This window comes from Eucalyptus grandis, chromosome 11 (genome assembly GCF_016545825.1).
Source record: "Eucalyptus grandis isolate ANBG69807.140 chromosome 11, ASM1654582v1, whole genome shotgun sequence".
Taxonomy (NCBI): Eukaryota; Viridiplantae; Streptophyta; class Magnoliopsida; order Myrtales; family Myrtaceae; genus Eucalyptus; species Eucalyptus grandis.
Genome location: NC_052622.1, coordinates 15,519,813 through 15,546,276, shown reverse-complemented (window position 1 = coordinate 15,546,276; position 26,464 = coordinate 15,519,813). Strand labels below are relative to the sequence as shown.

Here is a 26,464-nt window from a genome sequence, read left to right as displayed (position 1 = left end):
TTGGATACAGGAATTTAAAAAAAAAAAAGAAGAAGAAGAAGAAGAAGGAAAAAGGTGCTTATTTCTCTTGCAAAACATTGTGTTGACAGTGTCGTCGGGTACAGACTTTCTCTATAGAATGACTGGCTCTAGTTCAATTCCTGTAGTCATCAGACCATGAAATGTTGCAGAAGAAAATACGGTGCTAAGCCCCGCAATAAACTACATAGCAAAGGATATATGCATATCATAATCTTATAAGTCCAATTTATTCTATCTTCATCTTGTTCGCATTTCTCACTGTTGCAATAGTTGTCTTCAGAATTTTCTTTTTCATCTCCTATCATGTTCTCATGAGGTGTCCAAAAGTTAAATCGGACACCACCTGACCCCTAAATTACAAAAGAAGAAAAAACAAAATTGACATGAAGCTAAGATTATTCAAAGGAGGTCTTCTTGCTGTTAGGGTACTTCATCCAACTCTGATTGTCCATTACCTAAATGGATAAATTCTTTGTTGAACATTGGATAAATATAGATTGAAGTGGTCGCCATTCATCAATAGTAATATACACGACGATAACTTGAAATTTAGTGGTGAGGGATGAAAATTGCATGAAAATGACCTTCTATATGTTATGAGCACCTTATTTGTCATGTTCTTTTCTTGTAAATACGAAAATAAAGCACATGAAACCTTATTGCTGGCTGTGTTTATGATTTTGATTTCAACTCCATTTTTACCCCTCGACTTCCATTAATTGTAGTTCATCCTGTCTACTTCATATATATTGCCATAATTACGGAGTTTTTTTTTTTTTTGGTGGATAGATCAGTTCATTCGAGATTTTGGCAATGATATTTTTATAGGAAAAATATTCAAAACATTCCTCTTTTTCATACCCACCATGATATTAATTGCGAAATCACTATTTTCTTCAATAATTCCTTCATAAAAATTATAGATTCTCCAACATCCAGACTCCCGACACCGAACTCAGACTCTGCTTGTCCATCAAAATCCCACACCCCCCAGTAGCCCGGTAGCTACGGTAGCTGTCGCCTCGAGGACTTGCGTCCTGCTTGTTGCTGGTCGCAGACGCTCGGTGCTTGGCAACCTATTTGATCTCTCTTAAACAAACTTCGTCAAGCTTGCAACACTGAACAGAAAGGTCGTTGGTCTCGTTCCCGCAACTTCAGATCGAACTCTTCCATGGTGTTTCGTAACCTCGGAGCAAGGCCGCGATCCACTGGGGAAGGTTGAGGTCAGCCATGGAGGTTGGTGAGACGAGACTGAGTGCTGGGGGACGACATTGAGAAAAAGGTTGCGGGGGAGAGACAGCCGGCCAAGGTGGCATTGGGGAGTCGGAGGTGATTGGGCGGCCATCGTGGCCTGAAAAAAGGCGGTTTTATTTGTTCAATCATGTGATTTTATTTAAAGATGCAAAATTATATTTTAAAAATAAAAAAATTTAGAAAATTTTGATTTCAGTTTGTAGATATCTAGTTTATGGTTTTAATACAGAATAGAATATGAAATTTGCTTTTCTAAAAGTGGCTTGAATATTTTGGCAGAAATTTTCCAAATCGAACTGATTATACATTCATAATAACCATTATATTGAATTATTTTCCGGTTCCATAAACAAATTTAGAATAGGAAGCCGTTTGATAATATAATTTCAATTTTCTATTTTTGAAACAAATTTTTAGTCTAAAAATAGGTTTGAATAAAATTGAGAAGTATAATTATATTAATTATTTAGATAGCATTTACACGAATTACGGAGACTATTTGGAGGGATTAAAGAAGAAGATGCGTTCTCTATACAGGAACAGTGACTAAACATTCACCTTGGAAACGTTAAATAGATTACAGTATCTTGTCTAATTGAACAACGAATAATCATTCCGCTCTTTTTTGTAGGGGTGTGCAATGGGAACCGCCTGAATTGGGAACCGGCCGGTTTTGGGCGGTTCCCACGCCAAGATCCGGTTCCGGTTCCTAATCTTGGAACCGGTGGCGGTCAGTCCCGGTTCCCGGTTCCAAGGTGGGAACCGGACCGAACAAATTTTTTAATATATAATTTATATACATAGAATTAATAAAATATATAAATATGATAACTTATTGCAACCAAAATTGCAATTTGAGGTAGGAACCTTTTATGTGGCCAAGAGACCGTTAAAACCATTTTTGTTACTCTTTTATTTATAGAAAAAATCTCCTTGTTAGTAACGTGGGCTATGACTTGAGTTCTCTATTTTCAAGGTTCCTCGAGTGGTACCAGCAAGTTAGTTATCGAGAGAAAGAGGGAAAGTAAGAGACTCTTTCTTTTTTAATTGATTTATTGGGGATTTTGTGATGAATGGTTGAATGATCCTTGCTTTGTGTTTTGTTCTGCTTGCTTGAGGAAATTAGATTATATACTCTTTAGCGAATAAGATAACAATTTTTTGACTTCTAGTGATTAAAATGTCCCCACGTTACTTGTGCCAAGTCCAACCTTTAGCCAAATTGTTCATGGCATTTATGGTTAAAGTTAAGTGTTCACACTTCATGTGTTTCACACAAGTGAAGTTTAAATATTTTGCACGTGGGAACATGTGTGATTAGTTTCGTTGAACCACCCGAGAACCAAATTGGATTGATCGGTCCGGAGCGTGGTCACTCTTTAGTGCAAAAAAGTAGAGCCGATTTTGTCGGACCGGACCGGACCGGAACCAATGTTCCGGTCCAGTTTCTGGTCCTAGGACCAAATGGTCCAATCCACGGTTTGCAATTTTGGGAACCGGTGCCCCCGGTCCGGTTCCTGGTTCCAAGGTGGAACTGGACTGAACCGGGAACCGATCACCGCTACTTTTTTGTCCTCTTCCTTGAGGCTTGAGAGCAATGGTCACATGGGCTCTGCTGACTGAGCATAAGCATCAAGCCGCATGATTCTTGCAATGCCAACTGCATATACCTAGGCATGAAACTGCGCATAAGCAATTTAACTTCGATATAGGAAATGAATTCTCAACTCAATCCAGTCATTGGTATGCTGCATGTGAGCTCTTACCGAACTAAGTAAACACATGATTGAACAAAAAAAATTGCCTTCCTACAGGCCATGCTCACTGCCTAATCACCTCCGACCATCATCCCGTCCCCAATGCCACCTCGGCTGGCCCCTCTTTCTCTCTCCACCACCACCACCACATAACCTTCTTCCCCCAACCACTCAATCTCCTCTCACCAACCTCCACGGATGACCTCAATTTCCCATGGCGGCTCATGACCTCGCTCAAAGGTTAAGAGCCACCTTGGAAGACTTCAATCTGTCGTCCACGCATGGAACGAGACCAACAACCTCTCTGCTCCATGTTGCAAACTTGACTAAGTTCGTTCGAGAGAGAACTATGTTCTCTCTTGAATGACCTTAAGCGTCTCTGAGCAACGGAAAGCAGCAAAGAAATCCTCAAGGAGACAGCTACTGCAGCTACAGGGCTGCCGGTGGGCGCAGGATTTTGATGGACAGGTAGAGTTTGGGCTCGGTGTCAGGAACTTTGGTAGTTGGAAAATCTAGAATCTCATGGAAGAATTAATGAAGAAAATAGTGATTTCGCAATTAAAACCGCGATGGTATTGGATTGAAAAAAGTGGAATATTTTACTCTCTTTTTTCCTCAGAGAAAAACCATTGCTAAAATCATGAAGAACTACTCTAAACCAAAATCAATCTTAGAGTTATCTACAAAGTGAGGACTTTACAAAAGCACCAAATTAGAGTGACATTGACAAATAGGGTGAGAATTCACAAACTTGACTGTGAACAAAGGGGAGAAGATTAGGTTTTTACTTAGAAAAATGAAGATTGATAAAGCTAACCTGTCACAAGAGCAAAAAGCTAAGACTTTGTAATGAATTCAATATCTATGTTAGACAAGACGAACTACAATTCATGAAAGTCAAGGAGTGAAATAGACATAAATTAAGGCTCCGTTTGTTTCGTGGAAAATAATTTCCAAGGAAATGATTTCCGGATTTTCTAGTGTTCGTTTCACGGAAAATTAATTCATTGGAAAAAATATTTTTCATGAAAGGAAAAAGGTCTTCTAAATTAGAGGAAAATGTTATTTATTTTTTTGGTAACCCGAGAACCGCCATACGGCCGATAGCCGACATCGTAAACCCGGGCGAACCGAACCATCACCACAGCCCGGCCGCGAATGAGTCGCACAATGGGGACGCAAGGTTTGAACCCCTCCCCTCGGTAGGGGAGTAAAGCTCTAGTCATCTTGGCCATTACAGGCGATGGTGGGGAAAATATTTTCTACTTTTGAAAAGTGGAAATTATTTTCCTCACTGATCTTTCTTGTCTCATACCTCTACAAATCTTCACTTTTTCTCCCATTTCTTTTTCTTCTTCTTTTCTTTTTTTTTATTCAAATTATTTTTTAATTTTATTTTTTAATTCGAATTATTTTTAATTTCTTTTTTTCTTTTTCTTTTTATTTGTTTCCCATCTTCTTCTTTCTTGGCTAATCGTCAGCCGTCACCAGGCAAATCTCAAGCTCGTTGATCTCAAGCTTGTGCTCGCGATTTGGCAAGCCTCGAGCTCGACGCTTGTTAGGTGGCCAATGGCGGGCCATTGTTGTGACGACGACCGGTCAAGAAAGAAGGAGATGGAAAACGAAAAGAAAAAAAAGAAATGAAAAAAATTAATAATATATATTAAAATTAAAAAAATTAAAAAATTTTAAAAATATGAAAATCCATTTTAAAAATAAAATAAATGAAAAAGAGTATATGGAGGAAACGATTTTCTTTACCGAACAACAAAAAATATTTTCCACTTTATTTTCAGGTTTTATCCAAATACTGAAAAATAATTACATTTTCCTAGAAAAGGACTTCCTGAATTTTTTTTTTTTAACGAACCGAGCCTAAGATTATGATGCATGCATTTTTCAAATTTGTGCCAAATGGGATATAATTGAGTCCACTAAAATTGCCACGTGGACCCAAGGGGGTCCCACTCTTCAGCAATTTCAAATTTCTTCTCCTCCGTTTTCCTTTGCTTTACCCGTCTCTCTCTCTTTCCCTCTCCCGCTCTCCCTGTGCTCGCTTTTCCTTTCCGTCCTTCTCTAAACTATCACCCCTGCCTGTGCTCCAGCGATCTGGCCCTCAAACAACCGCGGAGCGTGATGCAGGCTGTTAATGTCCTGTTTAGACCATCTTTTACTTCTTTCGCCTTCGATGTCATGTGCACTGTCCGAAAGGGACTCGGTCCGAGGAACCCCTCATTCATGAACTTTACTAATTATAGGAAACCTAGAATGTCTTCTGTTTTAGTTTCTTCTACAGCTCCTCCGGACAAAGAAAGTTCTGATTTTGATCGTGATAACGCGACTTCCCCCATCAAAACCCTACTGGGTTTTGGTCAGAGCCTTCAAAAGCTGTTTTGCTTACACCGTAACTCAAATTTGACTTCGTAAAATCAACTACCTGAACCCGGCAGCAAAATATCTCCCATTTACTAAATAAAGGCCACCCCATCTCCTCCAAATTTGACTCCCGTTACTTTATCTGTTCCTTTCAATCGGCTGATGCTCAGATTACGCAATTGTTTCTAGGAACCGTCAGCCCTCCGCTTCAATCTCTCATTTCGTCCCCGATCTCTTCCTTTCTCAATCTTCTCCATGTTCAAGCTTTCACTGCAGGCCATGCTCTCACTCTGCAGCCTCTGTTCTTTTCTTCTTTCCTTTTGCTTTGTTTTTCTATCGCAATGCTCAAACTCTGTTGATGCTCAAGCTCAAGATTATGATTTTCCAACCGCCGCACTTTCAACACTGTGGACGAACAACGCAAATTACTCCACTCCATTTACGGATGGATCCATTCAGCAGTCAATTCTACACCGAGCCATAGGAGGGATCGGCCCTGCCTACTCCTGCGGCTTCTACTGTAATGGTAACTGCAACACTTACCTCTTTGCCGTTTTCATCGTCCAAGTCAACAGTGGTGGTTCAATTGTTCTGCCCACTATTGGATTTCCACAAGTAGTGTGGTCTGCCAATCGAAACAATCCCGTAAAGATTGGTGCAATGTTAGAGCTCACATCCGAAGGTGATTTGGTTTTGAAAGATGCTGATGGTACTGTTGCTTGGTCCACAAACACTTCTGGTAAGTCCGTTGTAGGCTTGAATTTGACAGACTTGGGGAATCTTGTGTTGTTTGATAAGAATAACTTGACTGTTTGGCAGTCTTTTAATCAGCCAACGGACTCACTTGTTCCCGGACAAATATTGAAGGTAGGGCAAAGATTGATCCCAAGTGTTTCCGGGACAAATTGGACTGTAGATGGTATGATTACACTTTCCATGAGTAGCAGTGGTTTATCTGCTCAAATGGAGACTAGTCCTCCTCAGATCTATTATGAGTATTCTATTGATAATCCGAATGCAAGTAACAAGTCTCCATATGTTGAATTTGTAAATGGAAGCTTGGCTTTGTTCTCGAATTCTACCACGAATAAGAGTGTGATTTCAGTCCCTCAAGCATCTTCTGCACAATACATGAAGCTGGGCTCGGATGGGCATTTGAGAGTGTTTGAGTGGCTATCTGGGTGGAAAGAAGTGGCTGATCTTTTGACGGGGTCTCTTGGGGACTGTGCTTATCCAACAGTGTGCGGGCAATATGGAATTTGCTCCAATGGGCAATGTAGTTGTCCGGCTTCAAGTGGGGGAACGAGCTATTTCAAGCAAGTAGATGATAGGCAGCCTAGTCTTGGGTGTTCTGAGAATGTCCCATTGTCTTGTGGGGCTTCGCAATATCAAAGTCTTCTGGAGCTTGAAAATGTCACGTACTTCACTTTCACTTCAGATCTCGATAACATAGATGCTTCAACTTGTAAAGAGACCTGCGTGAAGAACTGCTCATGCAAAGCGGCTATATTCCAATATGGGTTGAATCCCACCAGCGGCCGTTGTTACTTACTGTCTGAGGTGTTTTCACTCATGAACCTTGAGAGTAATGCTTTCTATAACTCCACTGCTTACCTAAAAGTACAAAATGTGACCAACGGAGCCCCCAATACTTCTGTTGACAATCGAAGGAGCAACCGTCTTCCGGTAATACTTGGGTCCAGCGTTGGAGCTCTCTTTGTTGTGATGTTTCTCATTGTAGTCACAGTTTTGTTTGTTCGGAAGAGAGATGCTAATGAAGCAGAGGAGGACTACCTTGATCAAGTACCTGGAATGCCCACAAGATTCTTGTACAATGATTTGAAAACCATTACAGATAACTTCAAAAAAAAGCTTGGCGAAGGTGGTTTCGGTTCTGTTTTTGAGGGTACTCTATTTGATAGCACAAAAGTTGCTGTAAAGTGCCTTGACGGTTTTGGGCAGGTCAAGAAATCCTTTCTAGCCGAAGTTGAGACTATCGGTAGCGTCCATCATGTTAACTTGGTAAGACTTGTGGGATTTTGTGCTGAGAAATCCCATAGGCTCCTTATCTATGAGTACATGTCAAATGGGTCTCTAGATAGATGGATCTTTCACAAATCCAATGAAAGTGTTCTTGACTGGCAACAAAGGAAAAAGATCATTCTCGATATAGCAAAAGGACTGAATTATCTTCATGAAGATTGCAGACAGAAGATACTTCACTTAGACATTAAACCCCAAAATATCCTCTTGGATGGGAATTTTAATGCTAAGGTTGCTGATTTTGGATTGTCCAAGTTGGTCGATAGAGACCAAAGCCAAGTTGTCACAACCATGAGAGGAACTCCTGGTTATTTGGCTCCCGAGTGGCTGAGTGCAGCAATTACTGAAAAGGTGGATGTGTATAGCTATGGCGTGGTAATCCTGGAGATAGTTTGTGGGAGAAAAATCTTCGATCGCTCTTTAGATGAAGATGACATGAATTTGCTAAGCCTTTTTAAGAGAAAGGCTGAAGAGGAACGATTGCTGGACATTGTGGATAACTATAGTGAGGATATGCAGCTAAATGGGCCGCAAATGGTGAACATGATGAGGATTGCTGCGTGGTGCTTGCAGGCAGATTATACAAAGAGGCCTTCCATGTCAATAGTTGTCAAGGTGTTAGAGGGTGTTTCGGAAGTTCAAGACGGTCTGGATTACAACTTCTCTGCTCAGCCTTCCACTAATAGAGCAAAAGAATTCAGTCAAATGGAAGTCAAATTCAGTGCTACCACTGCATTAATACCCTCAGTTTTATCTGGTCCACGATGATGGGGCATACTAAAAATAATTACTGTTCTCTACAAATCAAGTGGTAAACCTCTGCAGGCAATTGAGATTTCTAGAGTGAGTGCTCCAGTTTGTCATTTTCTTTTCAGGCCAAACAAAAGTCTGCTATGAGATCAATTTCTTTTTTACTTGCAAATGAGTGGACTTTCTTTATGTCTTTGCAAAGGATTGACTTGGTTAGTTTCTTGCACTTAGGTTTCATTGCCTATGTAGAGTACAGTTGTGCTCAAGTTTATTGTGTTAGCACAGATGGTAGCAAATTATTCTGCTGGTCACCAAAATGGAAGTTTGGAAATTTGAAACTATAAAATAAGTTCCCTTCGATATTTCGCTTGCAAGTACTGGCTGGAGAGCGATGGGGAAATGTTGCTGATATTTTAACCCAGGTTCTTGTCAAACATAGTGTCTGAATGTATCTTGGAGAGGGGGGAACATGTTAAGCCTTCTGAATAGAAAGCTGCTAAGAGTAGTCGGTTCTCGATACTTTCTCTCGGTAGCTTCACTATTTCTTGGGTCCATTCTTGATTTTCTCCTTTGTTTCAACATCTGATTTCCTTCAAAATCAATGATGCTTCCTTCTATGTCTATTTTGCTAATACACTATTAGAACTGACAAAGAATTTGGGAGAAGTTTGTCATTGGTACAGTTCTGATTTCTACTACTGACTGACTACTTCATACACATCCTTGGTTAGTCAGTTTGTTTTAAGCTTCTTAAATACCCATGGTGATCTTTTCGAGGCATATGTTTGCCAAAAATAAAGAACTTTGATGATTGGGCATGCGAAATTCATCTATGTAATCTTTTGATGACACTAATCATTCTCAAAAACCTTAGCTTTTTCACATCTTTAATCAACATAGTACTTGATTTTGAGGAATCGTCTCTTTCTCTTTGGACTCCGCTCTTCAAATCAATTCTGACATCTCAAGCATATCTCTTTTGATGGGTAGTAGAAAGACAATTTCCCACTCCGTTTTATGCTATAAATTCAGAAGCAACAGTCTGGTACAGAAATTTCTCCTATTTACTATTCAACTCTGCTGACGGTAGAAATGATATGATGTCTTTCTTAGATTTGTATGCAATCACTTGGATGGGTAGTTGAGCTGCTTCTGTTTCTTTCTTTCTTTCTTTTGTGCATAATTTTTCTTAGAATTAGATATCATGTTGTTGCAAGATCTAACTTCTGAGTGAAATGAAACTATAAAGCAACTACCCGGGATTTGGCTAGGTGATGTACAATCTTGACAAAAATAAGAGGCTAGTTTTATCTTCCATTTGGAAAAAAGAGCGAGGAGACAAACATTGAATGCAGCAAAAAAACAATAAAAGCGGCAATCCATTTAGGATTGCTGAAGGAGACTTTGATTTGGTCATTGTTCCAAGCTTAACTTGTGTTGTGCTCTTTTCGATGGTACGAAACTTACGCAATCTTTCAATCGCCTCACCAAACTTTACATAGCAAGCATACCAGGTTGATTATTATTATAAATATGGTTGTCCTCAGTTGAATGAAAACAAAGAAAGCATACAGTAGGTTTCTGGTGTTGTGTAAGTCCTAATATTTCTTACTTTTCAGAGTAGCTTCTCATAAGTTGTCTTTTCAACCTTGATGTCTTATATCCCGTATAAAAGTTCAATTCGAAGAATCTGTCTATTGCAGACTCGATGCTGGCCACCCAATTCGACGCGTCAAACCAGAGTTGAACTTTTCAAACCTTATCTGTAGAAGACCAACGCCTAATTCAACGCGTCCTTTTCATAATGTCGTCAGCTTCACTTCACAACAACGTAAAATGTTGCAGAGGAAAATCTGGAGTTAAGGCGGCAATAAACTACATGACAAAATGATTCTTGTATATCATAAATCAACAAATTCCGAGTGGTTGAGCTAACTCTATAGAAATATAGATTGATTCCACCTCACTTTCCTCGTTCAATTCAATTTCATCTTTTTCATCCTGCTTTCCTTACTCAGCACTGAATTAGCTGCCTTGAGTATATTCTTTTTCATGTCCTATCATGTTCACACACCATAGTTCTTCTCCAGCTACTCTTTGTCTTTCGCTCCTTCGATTATATTTATTGGGTTTGATCCTATCTCAGCCATCGGCAAACCTTTCTACTACATGGGCAGCCAGCTCTATCAATCCGGTGTCCTGCGGATTCTTTGAAGCCTATTCTTCTCAGGGGAAATGATGTCCCGTCGTTTGCCTGTGGCTTCGTCCGCATGCTATCAGAAAGCAGTTATCTCTTTGCTATTTCCGTTGTCTATACAAACGCGTCTCAAATTGAACATACTTCTACAGCTTTTCCGGAAGTAGTATGGGCTGCTAATGGTAACTATCCGATGGTAAAGCCCATGCTTGAGCTCACGTCAGAAGGTGACTTGGTCTTAAAAGATTGGATGGTATTGTGGCATGGTCCACAAATGTCACACCCCAAATCCTATACGGATGAGGAGTGAGACGGCCATCATTTCTTCAAAGGATGCAGCCTCAAGTTATACCCGAAATATTCAGCTCCTAATAACTCTAGCAAGAATGCTCTCACTTCATTGGCCACTAATTGAAGGATCTAAAAAACACGACGAGAAAAAAGAAATAAGCTACCACGATCTAATAAGTAATATATTTTCTTTCTGAGCAGATCGAACAATCATTATGCATATTTAAAATACAAACATAACTCACCTTTACCAAATTCAGAATTTAACAAACCTTCAAGGTTTAAAATGCAATACTTATTACTTTAACTAGAAATGCTCATTTCAATCAATAATAAATAAAGCAAATATCAATGATCCTCAATCTCATCAAAACATACTTGGATGGTTCACTTCATTTGCCAAACTCATCAAAACATTCATTCCACTGGCCCAACTCATGGTTAAATTTCTAGCCACGGTCGTGCATAACACTCATAACAAGACGATCTCCACCTATTATTAGCTAGTGGTTCAACCTACAAGGGTATCTTACACTAGTATGCACATACCTACAAACTCCTTAATGAATTCACAAAGACAATAAGCATAATCCATCAACCTTAAACTTCAATAATCTACAACCAAAATCAAAAACCATCTCAAAACTTAGGTTTAATAACTAAATCACAACTTTTCACCATTTGATATTTATCAAAGCACCTTTCAAAAATCACATTCTTAAATCACGAACTTGTCGTGATTTTTTTCATAAAAGGTTTTACAAACCATTTACAAAATGAGAATTTCCAACTACTTTCAAACAAGGCTATCAAATGTCTTCTCAACTAACTAAAAGGATAGTAAAAATTCGATTCAATTTATGCAAGAAATATGCTTATTCATAACTCATATTATATTAAATCTCTACCATTTTCAAGACATAACTTTGTAAATTCATAGAAAAAATAGTATCATTTACCTAGGAAAAGCCAAAAACAAATCTACGGCAATTATTTGAGCCGACAAACTTGCAGTCCTATCAATTAATCAAAAAACAATATTATAAACCGAGTAATACACAACTCTAATGAACGACTTGACTAAACCACATTAAATTGCCGGTAAAATGACTTCTATGCACTACTAAGTAATCTCATTCAAAGCACACATTCCTCCTTTTTCTTATGCGTATTTTCTGTTGTACATGACTTGCTCACGAACTTTAAAATTTCATTCCAATAAAACTGTACTTCTGAATCGAATTTCCTCAAACCCCAAAACTCAACCATGCCTTTATCAACCATTTCCATATAAATATAAAGCTTAATAACTCCTCAATCGGTCATTGCAGTTCAAAATTCAAATAACTCTCAATTGATGATCTAACTTCGAAAATTACTTCCATTAAATAAATAATAGGCTTGAATACTCACGCAATGTTGCAACTTGTTGGGATGTTTGGATTGGCTACACGTGAATAATTTTTCTTTCTCCTTTTTCCCCACTTTCCTCTTGCGAACGAACTTCCCTTCCTTTGCTTTTGTCGCCACCGCTCCTCGTCTTTCGTCGAAGCTGCTGAAGGAGATGAGAGAATGGGTTAGTGGGCTGTGTGGCCAATGTACTATATTTGGGCTTGGGCTTGTTGGGCCATATTATTACAACAAAAACTTCAGGTAGGTTTGTTATAGGGTTGAACCTGACATATTTGGGAAACCTCGTGCTATTCGATGCGAATAATGCGCCGGTTGGCAGTTTTTCGATCACCCTATGGACTCCCTATTCCTTGGACAGTAGTTAAGCACAGGGCAGAAGTTGGTGCCGAGCGTTTCTGAAACGAATTGGACTGCTCAAAGTTTAGTTTCACTTTCCATGACTAGTACAGGCTTATTTGCGCAGATGGACATTGATCCTCCATAGGTCTACTACCCAGTTCGCATTAATTTTCCAAACACAAGTAATGACTCGAATTACATCGAATTTGTAAGTGAATCCTTAGCATTGTTCACAAGTTCCATTCGAAATGGTTCTATCTTTTATCAATATTCCCGCTGCTTCATTGTTTATGAGTTTGGAATTTGATGGACACTTGAGAGCATATGGGTTTAATGGGGAATGTTTGAGCCACACCAATTAATGAAACCGCAACTAGCCGCCGTCTCACCGACTTGCTCACGAACTTTAAAATTTCATTCCAATAAAACTGTACTTCTGAATCGAATTTCCTCAAACCCCAAACTCAACCATGCCTTTATCAACCATTTCCATATAAATATAAAGCTTAATAACTCCTCAATCGGTCATTGCAGTTCAAAATTCAAATAACTCTCAATTGATGATCTAACTTCGAAAATTACTTCCATTAAATAAATAATAGGCTTGAATACTCACGCAATGTTGCAACTTGTTGGGATGTTTGGATTGGCTACACGTGAATAATTTTTCTTTCTCCTTTTTCCCCACTTTCCTCTTGCGAACGAACTTCCCTTCCTTTGCTTTTGTCGCCACCGCTCCTCGTCTTTTGTCGAAGCTGCTGAAGGAGATGAGAGAATGGGTTAGTGGGCTGTATGGCCAATGTACTATATTTGGGCTTGGGCTTGTTGGGCCATATTATTACAACAAAAACTTCAGGTAGGTTTGTTATAGGGTTGAACCTGACATATTTGGGAAACCTCGTGCTATTCGATGCGAATAATGCGCCGGTTGGCAGTTTTTCGATCACCCTATGGACTCCCTATTCCTTGACAGTAGTTAAGCACAGGGCAGAAGTTGGTGCCGAGCGTTTCTGAAACGAATTGGACTGCTCAAAGTTTAGTTTCACTTTCCATGACTAGTACAGGCTTATTTGCGCAGATGGACATTGATCCTCCATAGGTCTACTACCCAGTTCGCATTAATTTTCCAAACACAAGTAATGACTCGAATTACATCGAATTTGTAAGTGAATCCTTAGCATTGTTCACAAGTTCCATTCGAAATGGTTCTATCTTTATCAATATTCCCGCTGCTTCATTGTTTATGAGTTTGGAATTTGATGGACACTTGAGAGCATATGGGTTTAATGGGGACAAGTGCATTGCCCATTTGAAGCACAAATTCCATACTGCCCACAGACCGTCGGATAGCCGCCGTCACTATAATCCCAAACTAGAAGGTCAGCTGCCACTGTCCACTGATATTTGTCCACATACGTGCTTTCTTGTCAAAATTATCTAGTGTTTTTGTCATCAGCACTCTTTCGGTATCAGTTTGAATAGCATTTACGTAGTTTTCTATTTGTCCTACTAAAATTAACCGGTTGAAGATCCCAATATCTATTTTTGTTCGTTTGAGAGATGAATGACATTACCAGTTTTATTGTGTGGTCTTTTGGAGTCTTTACTCAGTATCAATGCTAAGACTCAGTGTTAGCTCAAACTGATTATCTTCTGATCTATGCCAATCTTGTTACTTTTGTTGCGGGCTGTTTTTGGGAAATTTAGGCATTTTTTATGATTGTAATCGTAAGAGATTGTCTCTAATCTTGTATATTTGATAAATATAGTTTCCGTCAGGAGTCTATACTTGGTATCAATTATGGATCGATGTCTTCATCCTTACGGGTGCTTATTGCCTTAATGGTATCGGCACTTTCAAAACTCAAGTATGTTACCTGGAGTCAGAGCCTAACAAAAACTTGCAACTAAAAGGGGACAATGCTCCAACCAAATGGTAGCGCCCAAAAAAAATAAAAATAAAATTCAAATGGTACCCAAACTGGGATTTTTACTTGTACCTCTGGGCAGCATTTGATATATATAAGTGGCTGCCATGAACGTTTGATTGCTAATCAATAACGAGACTTAAATTTACGGTTAATACAATTTAAAATCCTAAATCATTATGCTGCGGCAAAATTTATTTTTATGTCATGAAATTTTTTATACTGATACGCTTTACACTTTTGCTTTAAAATAATTTCCATCTCATGAAAAATCTCAAACTAATATTCCTGATCCATGGGGGATAGGTTTGGATAGGGGTACTTGTTCGAGAATTTTCTTCGAGAAACCAAAATTAATTTCTGATGAATGGGTCCTGATAGCATATAAGTTTGAAATTTTTAATGAAAATAACCCCAAACCAAAAGAAGTTGCCTTTTGCCTTAAACTGCAAAGAAAATATGACGGGTCCCACGGTGTCATCGGTTCCCGCCTTTGGTTAAAGCCCAAGCCTCCCTTTTCCCCCACGCCTCCACCCAGCAAATCTCAACCACAAATTCTAGCCATCCACGGCTGAGAATTAGTTGCTGCGCGGGCCAGGAGACAAGATTTTGTGATCTAATTAACGTTTCCAAGATGAATATGCAGACATGGCTCCCGTATAAATAAAAAAAAAAAGTGCAGCTTCTTCTTTCTGTGATCCCTCAAAATGATCTCCGTAGTCAGTGCAAATGCCACTTCTATTGACCGACCATTAAACTATTACGTTTGATATGGGCTGGATATAGGGATAGTCCTCAAGTGTAGATTAACCAATGGGCAGGTGAGCGTTGTCCTGTTGTTTCTTCCAACTTCCTCTGCTCTCTTCGTTTAGGAACTCATATTCGATATTGCAGAGAAGCACCAAAGCATGGGTTGGGTTGCAAAGCGGTTTTGCTTTTTGACTTTGAGAAACAACTCTGTAAACCCACAAACACGATATCTCCCATTTTCTTAGTCCACCTAACCCACACGCTAAGCTCCGCTCCAATCTCTCATTTTCATCTTCTTCCCTCCTCTCTTCCTTTCTCAATCTTCTCTCTGCTCAAATTTTCACTGCATGCCATGGTCTCACTCGGGAGTCTCTGTTCTTTTCTTCTTTCTTTTTCCTTCGTTTTTCTATCGCAATTCTCGACCTTTATTATGGATGCTCAAGCTCAATATGATAATTATGCCCCACTTTCATCATCATGGTATAATGGAGAAGAAACGTTTGGTGAACCCTCCAGGCGGGATCCACAAATAACAGTTGTGCGGCCAATTCTACTCCGAAACAGAGGAGTAGATTATGATGGCCCTGCCTACGCCTGTGGCTTCTATTGTAATGGTGTCTGCAACAATTACCTCTTTGCTGTGTTCATCGTCATTCTTAATGGTGGTGTATTTGGAAATATAAATGATGGGTTTCCTCAAGTAGTGTGGTCTGCCAATCGAAACAATCCCGTAAAGAACGGCGCGACGGTACAGCTCACATCCGAAGGTGATTTGGTGTTGAAAGATGCTGACCAAACTGTTGCTTGGTCCACAAACACTTCTGGTAAGTCTGTTATAGGGTTGAACCTGACAGATTCAGGGAACCTCGTGCTGTTGGGTGCGAATAATGCACCAGTTTGGCAGTCTTTCGATCACCCCATGGACTCCCTAGTCCTTAGACAGAAGTTAAGCATAGGGCAGAAGTTGGTGCCCAGTGTTTCTGAAATGAATTGGACTGCACAAGGTTTACTTTCACTTTCCATGACTAGGACAGGCTTGTTTGCGCAGATGGACACTGATCCTCCACAGGTCTACTTCCTAGTTCCCGCTAATCTTCCATACACGAGTGATGACTCTAATTACATCAAATTTGTAAATGGAACCTTAGCATTGTTCACGAATTCCACACTAAATGATTCTATCTTTATCAATATTCCTCCTGCTTCATTGTTTATGAGGTTGGAATATGATGGGCACTTGAGAGCATATGAGTTTGATGGGCACCAACGTCAGTGGATAGTGGCAGATGACCTTCTTCAGAAGCATGGTGACTGTGGCTATCCGACGGTCTGTGGGCAGTATGGAATTTGCTCTTCAAACGGGCAATGCACTTGTCCAGATTCAGATGGGGACACAAACTATTTCAAGCAAATAAACAATAGACATCGCAATCTCTGGTGTTACCGAGAAGTTCCTTTGTCTTGCGACAATTCACAATTTCAAAGTTTTCTGGAGCTTGGGGATCTTTCTTACTTCACCTACAGCGCAGATCCAGAAAGCACCCCAGATCTTGCGAATGCGAATATGGTATATTGCAAAGAGGCTTGTGCCAAGAATTGTTCATGCAAGGCAGCTTTTTTTCTTAAAGACCGCGATAGCCCAACTGATTCAGGTTCCTGCTATTTATTAACGGAAGTATTTTCGCTAATGAACCTAAAACTGCCTGTCAAGTCTATTTTTTACCTCAAAGTACAGAACATTTCCAATGTAGTTCCTAAATCTCCTGGTTCGAGCAGAACTCCCAGTTTCAACAATAGGGGCAGGACGAACCGTCTTGCGTCAATACTAGGTTCCAGCCTTGGATCTGTAGTTGCTTTGATCATTGTCATTGGGGTCATAAAAGTTTTATGTCGGAAGAGAGAAGCTGTTGATGAAGCTGAGGAGAATCATCTAGATCGAATACCGGGAGTGCCTATGAAATTTACTTACAACAGTCTGAAAGTCATTACCAAGGATTTCAGCAAGAAGCTTGGTGAGGGTGGCTTCGGCTCTGTGTTTGAAGGCACTCTACAGGATGGTTCGAAAGTCGCGGTGAAGCGCCTGGACGGTTTAGGCCATATCAAGAAATCATTTTCAGCTGAGGTTGAGACTATAGGGAGCATTCATCATGTCAACCTGGTAATGCTAGTAGGATTTTGCACGGAGAACTCTCGCAGGCTGCTCGTGTATGAATACATGCCTAATGGCTCGCTGGACAAATGGATCTTCTGTAGATCCAGCGAATATGTTCTCAATTGGCAGCAGAGGAGGAAGATCATTTACGACATAGCAGAGGGTCTGAATTATCTTCACGAAGGATGTAGAAGGAAGATAGTCCACTTGGATATTAAACCCCAAAACATTCTCTTGGATGATAATTTTAATGCTAAGGTCGCCGATTTTGGCTTGTCTAAGTTGATCGATAGGGACAAAAGCCAAGTTGTGACAACCATGAGGGGCACGCCCGGCTATTTGGCTCCGGAATGGCTGAGTGCAGCAATCACTGAAAAAGTTGATGTCTATAGCTTTGGAGTGGTGGTCCTAGAAATAGTGTCTGCGAGGAAAGTTTTCGACAACTCGCAAGACTCAGAAAGCATGTACTTAGTGGGAGCTTTCAGGAGAAAGGTGGAAGAAGGACGGTTGTCAGATATGGTCAATATTCACAGCGAGGATATGCGAGTAAATGAGGTGGAGGCGGTGAATATGCTGAGAATCGCTGGGTGGTGTTTGCAAGGAGATTTTACAAAGAGGCCTTCCATGTCAGTCGTCATGAAGGTTTTGGACGGCCTTATGGATGTGCCGGATGACTTGGAGTATGACTTCTCTTTCCCACCTTTGTTGAAAAGTAGAGCAAAAGTTCTTCAAGAGGAGGCTCATTTTGCTCCTTCCACTCTGTTGATGCCCTCGGTTCTCTCCGGACCACGGTGAAGCTGCAGAAGAGTGTAATATACTTTTCTGTGCAGTTAACATTGAGGATGCAATTGAAATTTCGGAACTTTGTAATGTATGGCTCTCCACTGTAGTTAGTTTTGATCTCCCCAGTAGTCTGCTCTACAACAGGTGTTTTGCTTTGTCTGTGAAAGAAAAGAAATATATGTCAAAATTCCTTTCCCGGGAAACTTAGATTGACAGATGCAGTGTTTTCCCAGCAGATACTTTTCATAAGTTGTAAGGAGCAATGAATGAATTCAATGTGGAGAAGTTTTAACCGACATGAGCTGCGTGATCTGTCAGATGTATACGCATTCCAATCTTAACTGCGCAGTTTATGCATACAAGGACTAGTCGAATCTTGTCCCTCTGAGACTGGACAATTCAAATCTCCCATTTATTATCCCTTTGCTTCGAGGGAGCTTTTTCTCTGGTAAAAGAGAGAATTTTATGACAGTCATCTTCTCTCCCCCATGGGCCGTCATTCCCTAAACTTTTGAATAGTAAACCAAACTAACACCAGTTGACTTAATTCCACTGTTAGCAATATTATGATATATACTTGATTCTGCATATCTTTCAAAATTATACATATACCTCCTCCGATAGTACATGTCCTTAATTAATTATATTTGGTATTATGTTTGTCTTATCACCTTAATCAATACAGCTATAAATAGATTCATGTACTATTTATCAGTACATCGAATATATGCAATTCCATATCTTTATTATTTCTTAACTTCCTCGTCTCGCCATTCTTAACTTACTGTGATATAATAACCTCGTAATTAATGTCTTTAGTGACAGTCGCGAAATAGTTACAGGAGTCGTAAAAGCTTCGTCATCAGCATCAAAATATATGCAGCAACCATTTATACGAACCATCCAACACATGCATTTCCTGTTCTCTTTGCGCCGATTGTTTTCGCAAAACCATGAACAGAGCTTACATATTGATCCAGGTGCACCCAACGAAGTCCAAAACAAGTAGGAAGTTCTAGTGCTTCTTTAAATATGTATCGGGCGTAAGACATGCTTGAAAGAGGAAAGGTCGAGGGTGTTTAAGACGTTCTGTATCCACTGATTCTCACCATCAAAGTCATATTTCTGTATCCCCTTTGATTCATTGAGCCGATAATTCAAGATGCAAGTCGCTCTCTGATCTCTGATAAATCCGATAGACTGATAAAATTCATAACTCAAGCATTCACATCGTGAATATATGTCGGTACAGGATAAACACATACTGTGAGGGTCGCAAAGAATATGAGGACTCTTCAATATGCTAGCAATCCTAGGGAGGTGCCTCTTTGTTAGACTCGACAACATCCTTGAAGGAAGATCTAGATTGTACCGTTTCTTCCTTATCTTCAACACATCCTAGCCACCAAATTAAACTCGGTATTTGGAACATCAATAAGAAGTAATTCAACTGAGCCAATGTGTAACACAGTTAGACAAGTGAATTATTCAAATTTGAAATATTCTCCCATATAAAAATCTTGGACATCTGCTGGTCTCTAGATTAATTTTGAGCCCGAAATGGAGATTTTGTGTACTTCGTACCGTTTGAAAAAGGAGTACATGAAATATATGCCTTTTTTTTTTCTATAAGTCATAGCATGATTATCATCTTTTAAAAAGAACTCATCTTTTAAATATAGTCATGATTTTTATGCACGTTCCACGTATTCAACGGAAACAACTATGAATTAGTCTGTAATTTGTTAGTTGTTCGTCATCACTCTGAAAATTAAAGAAAGACTAAATATTGTTTAGTTGAGCCGGCGGTCACCGTAACTGCAAGTTTCATATGATACGACATTAAGAAAGTTAAATTAATTAATTTTAAATAATTAAATAAATAAATAAATAAATAAAGGATTCGAAGGTCAAAAAGAAAAGGTCACGTCAACCATGGAGGCCGAAGATGCCAAAGCTAGAGAGAGACAAAGCAAAGAGACAAGAAGTTTGAGCAGAGGTGATTAATTGACGATGGATGAAGATTCGACTCCCCCACAAAACTCCGATCACAAGTCTCCAACCCACGAGAGCAACTCGTAAGAAAAGGTCAAAGGTCTCCAAGCTAATTCATTTTAATTGAACATCAGTTTGTTTCCCCACTTGGAAATTCCATCATCACATGAACCTCGGCTCTTTTTTTTTTTTTTTGACAAAATCAAAGCTAGATCTTTTAACAAAACTTGCCCCATGATATTCTCCGTCCAATCTTACAGTTGATTTCCAGGTCTATATCATTCTTGAGATTCACTCAAAATCTGATTGCTTACCAGGTAATTGCTGAGATGAGGACAAATTGCTATTGATGTACAGTCTGCTAAAGCCCAAAGGAGATCGAATCGATCTTGACAAAAGTAAGAGGCTAGTTTTATCTTCCATTTGGGAAAAAGAGCAAGGAGACGAACATCGAATGCGGCAAACAACAATAAAAGCGGTAATCCATTTTAAGGATTGCTGAATTAGACTTTTAATTTGGCCATTGTTCCACGCTTACCTTGTGTTGTTCTCTTTTCGATGGTGCAAAATTTACACAACCTTCCAATCGCCTGGTCAAACTTTACATAGCAAGAAAACCAGGTTGATTATTATTACAAATACGGTTGTCCTCCATTGTATGAAAACAAAGGCAGGATACAGTAGGTTTCTGGTGTCGTGTAAGTCCTAATCTTTCCTACTTTTCAAAGTAACTTCTCACAAGTTGTCTTTTTAAACTTGATGTCTCATATCCCGTTTAAAAGTTCAATTCGAAGGGTCTATCTAATGCAAATATACTGGATGCCGGCCACCAAGTTCGATGCATTAAGCCGGAGTTGAACTTTTCAAACTTTCACTGTAGAAGACCAACGCTCAGTTCAACTAGTCCTTTACATAATGTCATCTGCTTCGTGTCACAACAACTACTGTTGCAGAGGAAAATCCAGATAAGCCAGTAATAAACTATATGATAAAAGGATTCTTGTATATCATAATCCAACAATTCCAAGTGGTTGAGCTAACTCTACAGAAATATAGATTGATTCCGCCTCTCTTTCCTTGTTCAATTCAATTTCATCTATTTCATCCTGTTTTCCTTTCTCAGCTCTGCAATAGCTGTCTTAAGTATTTCTTTTACATGTCCTATCATGTTCACCCACTGTAGTTTTTCTCCGGCTACTCTTTGTCTTTCGTTCCTTCGATTATATTTTCTGGGTCTGGTCCTGTCACAGCCAACGGCAAACCTTTCTACTACATGGGTAGCCAGCTCTATCAATTCAGTGTCCTTTGGTAGCGGGTCTCCTGTGGGTTCTGTGAATCCTATTCTTCTCAGAGGAAATGATGTCCCGTCATTTGCCTGTGGCTTTGTCAGCATGCTATCAGAAACCAATTATCTCTTTGCTATTTCCATTGTCCATACAAACGCGTCTCAAATTGATCATACTTTTACAGCTTTTCCGGAAGTAGTATGGGTTGCTAATCGTAACCATCCGGTGGTAAACCCCACGCTTGAGTTCACGTCAGAAGGTGACTTGGTCTTAAAAGACGGGGATGGTTCTGTGGCATGGTCAACGAACACTTCAGGTAAGTCTGTTATAGGGTTGAACCTGACAGATTCGGGAAACCTTGTGTTGTTTGATGCGAATAATGTGCCAGTTTGGCAGTCTTTCGATCACCCTATGGACTCCCTAGTCCTTGGACAGAAGTTAAGCATAGGGCAGAAGTTGGTGCCTAGTGTTTCCGAAACGAATTGGACTGCACAAAGTTTACTTTCACTTTCCATGACTAGTACAGGCTTATTTGCACAGATGGACACTGATCCTCCGCAGATCTACTACCCAGTTCGCATAAAATTTCCAAACACGAGTAATGACTCGAATTACATCGAATTTGTAAATGGAACCTTAGCATTGTTCACGAATTCCACACGAAATGGTTCTATCTTTATCAATATTCCTCCTGCTTCATTGTTTATGAGGTTGGAATATGATGGGCACTTGAGAGCATACGAGTTTGATCGGGACAAATATCAGTGGACGGTGGCAGCTGACCTTCTGGTTCGGGATTATGGTGACTGCGGCTATCCAACAGTCTGTGGGCAGTATGGAATTTGCACTTCAAACGGGCAATGCACTTGTCCAGATTCAAAAGGGGCCACAACCTATTTCAAGCAAACAAACGATAGACATCCCAATCTCGGGTGTTATGAGGAAGTTCCTTTGTCTTGCGACAATTCACAATATCAAAGTTTGCTGGAGCTCAGGGATCTTTCTTACTTCACGTACAGCACGGATCCACAAAGCGCCCCAGATCTTGCGAATGTAACTAAGGTAAACTGTAAAGAGGCTTGTGCTAAGAATTGTTCATGCAAAGCAGCTTTTTTTCTGCGAGGCCCCAATATCCCAAGTGATTCAGGTTCCTGCTACTTATTATCAGATGTTTTTTCACTAATGAACCTGGAACAGCTTAACAATTCTATTGGTTACATCAAAGTGGAGAACATTTCCAATGTAGTTCCTAACTCTCCCAGTTTGAGGGACAAGACGAACAGTCTCGCATTAATACTAGGCTCCAGCCTTGGATCTGTATTTGCTTTGATCATTGTCATTGGAGTCATAAAAGTTTTCTCTCGAATGAGAAAAGCTGTCGATGAAGCTGAGGAGGATCATCTAGATCAAATACCGGGAATGCCTATGAGATTTACTTACGACAGTCTGAAAGTCATTACTGAGGATTTCAGCAAGAAGCTTGGAGAGGGTGGCTTCGGCTCTGTGTTTGAAGGCACTCTAAAGGATGGTTCGAAAGTAGCAGTGAAGTGCCTCGACGGTTTAGGCCATATCAAGAAATCCTTTTTGGCCGAGGTTGAGACTATCGGGAGCATTCATCACGTCAACCTGGTAACGCTTGTAGGATTTTGCACGGAGAACTCTCACAGGCTGCTGGTGTATGAATTCATGCCTAATGGCTCGCTAGACAAATGGATCTTCCGCAGATCCAGCGAATATGTTCTGCACTGGCAGCAGAGGAGGAAGATCATTTATGACATTGCAAAGGGTCTGAATTATCTCCATGAAGAATGTAGAAGGAAGATAGTCCACCTAGATATTAAACCCCAAAACATTCTCTTGGACGAGAATTTTAATGCTAAGGTCGCCGATTTTGGGTTGTCTAAGTTGATCGATAGGGACAAAAGCCAAGTCATGACGACCATGAGGGGCACACCCGGCTATTTGGCTCCAGAATGGCTGAGCGCAGCAATCACCGAAAAAGTCGATGTCTATAGCTTTGGAGTGGTGGTCCTGGAAGTAGTGTCTGCCAGGAAAATTTTCGATAACTCACAAGACCCAGAAAACACGTACTTAGTAGGAGTTTTCAGGAGAAAGGTAGAAGAAGGACGGCTGTCGGATATCATCGATAGTCACAGCGAGGATATGCAGCTAAATGAGTTGCAGGCGGTGAATATGTTGAGACTTGCTGCGTGGTGTCTGCAAGGAGATTTCACAAAGAGGCCTTCCATGTCAATCGTCGTGAAGGTTTTGGACGGCCTTGTGGTTGTCCCGGATGACTTGGAGTATGACTTCTCTTATCCACCTTTGTTGAAAACTAGCGGAAAAGTTTTTAAAGAGCAGGTTCACTTTGCTGCTTCTAGTCCGTTGTTGCCCTCTGTTCTCTCCGGACCACGGTGATGCTGCAGAAAAATGTAATATACTTTTCTGTGTAGTTAACAATGAATTCTTGAGGAGGCAATTGAAATTTCCAAACTTTGTAAAAGTGTGGCTCTCCACGTTCTCTTTGTTTTTATCTTACCAGTAGTCTGCTCGATAACAGATGTTTTGCTTAGTTTGTGAAAGAAATATGCATCAGAATTCCTTTCCTGAGAACCTTAGAGACGGATGCAGTGTATTCTCAGCACACTTTCCATAAGTTGTAACGAGCAGTGAATGAATTCGATGTGGAGAAGTTTTAACTGACTTCAACTGCGTGATCTGTCAGGTGCATACATATTCCAATGTTAACTGCGCAGTTTATGCGTACTAGGACTACTCGAATCTTGTACCTCTGAGACTGGACAACTCAAATCTTCCATTTAAGGGAGCTTTTTGAAATCCCTTGCTTCAAGAGAGCTTTTTCTCTGGGAAAAGAGAGAACTTTATGATAGTCATCTTCTCTCCCCCAGGATTGTCATTCCCTAAACTTTTGGATAGTAAAACCAAACTAACGCGAGTCTACGTAATTGAGCTTGTCGAATTGAATATAAATTAGTTACAGAGCTGGAAAAAAGGGCATCAAGGTCACGTAGTGGTCGTATATATATTCGCCCTCAGCACACACATTTTCTTTTCCTTTCTTTCAAACGTAGTTAGTCTTTCATCCAATTTGTTTCCTCATATCCATATTTAGGCCGACCACACTGAAATTCTCAATGTTTTATGGTCGGAAAACATTGAGAATTTGGTTTGGTTCAAGCATGCATTCCTAACGGGACGGTTTGGTTATTTTCAAAAAATCGAATCAAATTGAACTGTTGACATCCTTATGGGCAATTTTCAAAGTTCTTTTCACAAAATTAAAAAAATTTGCCAGGCATAATTTCTGCTTATCATTTATGTCCACTATTGATGTGGAAGCAGAGGAATGTGCAGGGAGAGGGAGTGGGCGTGGATGTCATGAGTCCCGACCACCATTGTTGAGCACAGTGGAAGTAAAATCTCGTTGAGCTGGGTGACATGGACCTCTCATTTATATGCGATATTCATATAAATGGTCATAGAACTTTGGTTGAATATGCGATATTCATCTTTAGACTTTTAATTTATTCAATCCGATCATTGAACCATTAGTGCATGTTCAGTCTAATCATGAAATTATATAAAAATGCCCAATACTATCCTTTGGTTAATCTAAGTTAACATAATCGCGACGAGAACGCTATATAATATGAGTTTCATCTTTGTGCTTGTAAAATAAAAATCCATAAATCAAAATCCCAACAACGAAAATGTCCTTGTAGGACCCGATACATACAGCTTCGAGACATCATGAAGATATTCGTCGTTGCAACCCGATCAGATTCGAATAATAGCTATTGCTTTAGAGCCCTTATTTTCCTTTTCAATAATGATCAATGTTTTTCAAGTCCTGAAAGTTCTCAATATAGGCATTAACATACACAGCAGTTGAGCACAGCTGAGTCATCTTTTGTTGTCATACTTGCGTTTCTATCACGTAAAATCCAAATGTACATCCCACAAATCAATTTCTTGATTAGCTTATAATACAAAGCTATTTTCTTGACGATTTTTTTATTTCTTTGAAAAAAATCATCATTAAAATTTAGTCTTTAATTGTGTGCTTGTTCCCCGTGTTCAACCAAAATAATGGTGAATTAATCTGCAAATTGTTGTGTTGTTCCTCGTTACTCAGAAAATTAGAAAGATTAAATATTGCATGGATGACCTTGGCAATATCTGGTATTAGAATTATCATAGAATATGCCACTAAACAAGTTAAATTAGTCAATTATAAAGATTTCAATGAAGATAAAAGATCTGGTGCCTTCGATTACGAGTAGGGGTGACTAAGGAGTGCATGACAACCGCCTATTTATGTTCCAGAACAATTTTCTATTCCGCACTGTTTCGGAATAGAAATCTTTTGATAAACTTATTTCGTTTTTCTATTTTCGGAATAGATTTCTATTCTAGAAACAGTTTGGAATAGAAATCGGTAATAGAAATTTTCTACTTCTCTATTTCGAACAGAAAGGAGAAATAAAAAATTTTCTCATTGTTCGTCAACCAATCCTTCATTCGTTGCCGTTGACCACCGTCCGTCAATCGCCGGCTGCCCGCCCGGCCGCCGCCCGGTCATCGCCGGTCACTGGCTGCCGCCGGTCGCCCGTCGCCTTGCCGCCCGCCGCCGATTGCCACCGCCGGCACTATCCGCTAGTTCGCCACCGTCTAAAAGGAAGAAATTTTGTGTCATTATCAAACGAATTTCTATTTTTAGAGTAGAAATTTTGTGTCGTTATCAAACGGTTATTTTTGCTTAGAAACTCTTCTAGAAATAGAAATAGAAAAATCTATTTCTGTTCCAGAAACTATTTCTAGAACAGAATAGTTGTCATGCGCGTCCTAATAGACGAATTGATTTCTTCATGCATGGGTCATGAGGCGACCAACGCTGAAGCCTTCAATCCACGGTATCAGAGAAGGTCAAAGATCTCCAAGCAAACTCATTTTGCTTGAACATCAGCTCGTTTGCCCATATGGAAATTCCATCATCACATGACCCTTGAGCTTATTTTGCGAAATCAAATCGAGATCTTTAAAGCAAACTTGCCACAAGATGTTTTCAGCCCAGTCTATAGTTGATTTCCAGCCGTCAAAATATCCAA

The 26,464-nt window shown here is 39.8% G+C and overlaps 3 protein-coding genes across 3 annotated transcripts; all 3 read left to right on the top strand.

Annotated features, from left to right (window-relative positions):
- Positions 1 to 5,199: 5,199 nt before the first annotated feature.
- LOC104425019 (G-type lectin S-receptor-like serine/threonine-protein kinase SD2-5) lies at positions 5,200 to 8,480 on the top strand. The gene has a single exon (XM_039304408.1). It carries the CDS (start codon positions 5,664 to 5,666, stop codon positions 8,217 to 8,219), a length of 2,556 nt encoding a protein of 851 aa, XP_039160342.1. The 5' UTR covers positions 5,200 to 5,663; the 3' UTR covers positions 8,220 to 8,480.
- A 7,518-nt stretch (positions 8,481 to 15,998) lies between these two features.
- Positions 15,999 to 18,350, top strand: LOC104427305 (G-type lectin S-receptor-like serine/threonine-protein kinase SD2-5). The gene has a single exon (XM_010040417.3). It carries the CDS (start codon positions 16,039 to 16,041, stop codon positions 18,064 to 18,066), a length of 2,028 nt encoding a protein of 675 aa, XP_010038719.2. The 5' UTR covers positions 15,999 to 16,038; the 3' UTR covers positions 18,067 to 18,350.
- Positions 18,351 to 21,090: 2,740 nt separating this feature from the next.
- LOC104427304 (G-type lectin S-receptor-like serine/threonine-protein kinase SD2-5) lies at positions 21,091 to 24,038 on the top strand. Its single transcript, XM_010040416.3, has one exon. It carries the CDS (start codon positions 21,216 to 21,218, stop codon positions 23,751 to 23,753), a length of 2,538 nt encoding a protein of 845 aa, XP_010038718.2. The 5' UTR covers positions 21,091 to 21,215; the 3' UTR covers positions 23,754 to 24,038.
- The last annotated feature ends 2,426 nt before the right edge of the window (positions 24,039 to 26,464 follow it).

Coding starts and splice junctions, on each gene's coding strand:
- LOC104425019 (XM_039304408.1), top strand. CDS start 5,664: ATGTTCAAGCTTTCACTGCAGGCCATGCTCTCACTCTGCAGCCTCTGT.
- LOC104427305 (XM_010040417.3), top strand. CDS start 16,039: ATGGACTCCCTAGTCCTTAGACAGAAGTTAAGCATAGGGCAGAAGTTG.
- LOC104427304 (XM_010040416.3), top strand. CDS start 21,216: ATGTTCACCCACTGTAGTTTTTCTCCGGCTACTCTTTGTCTTTCGTTC.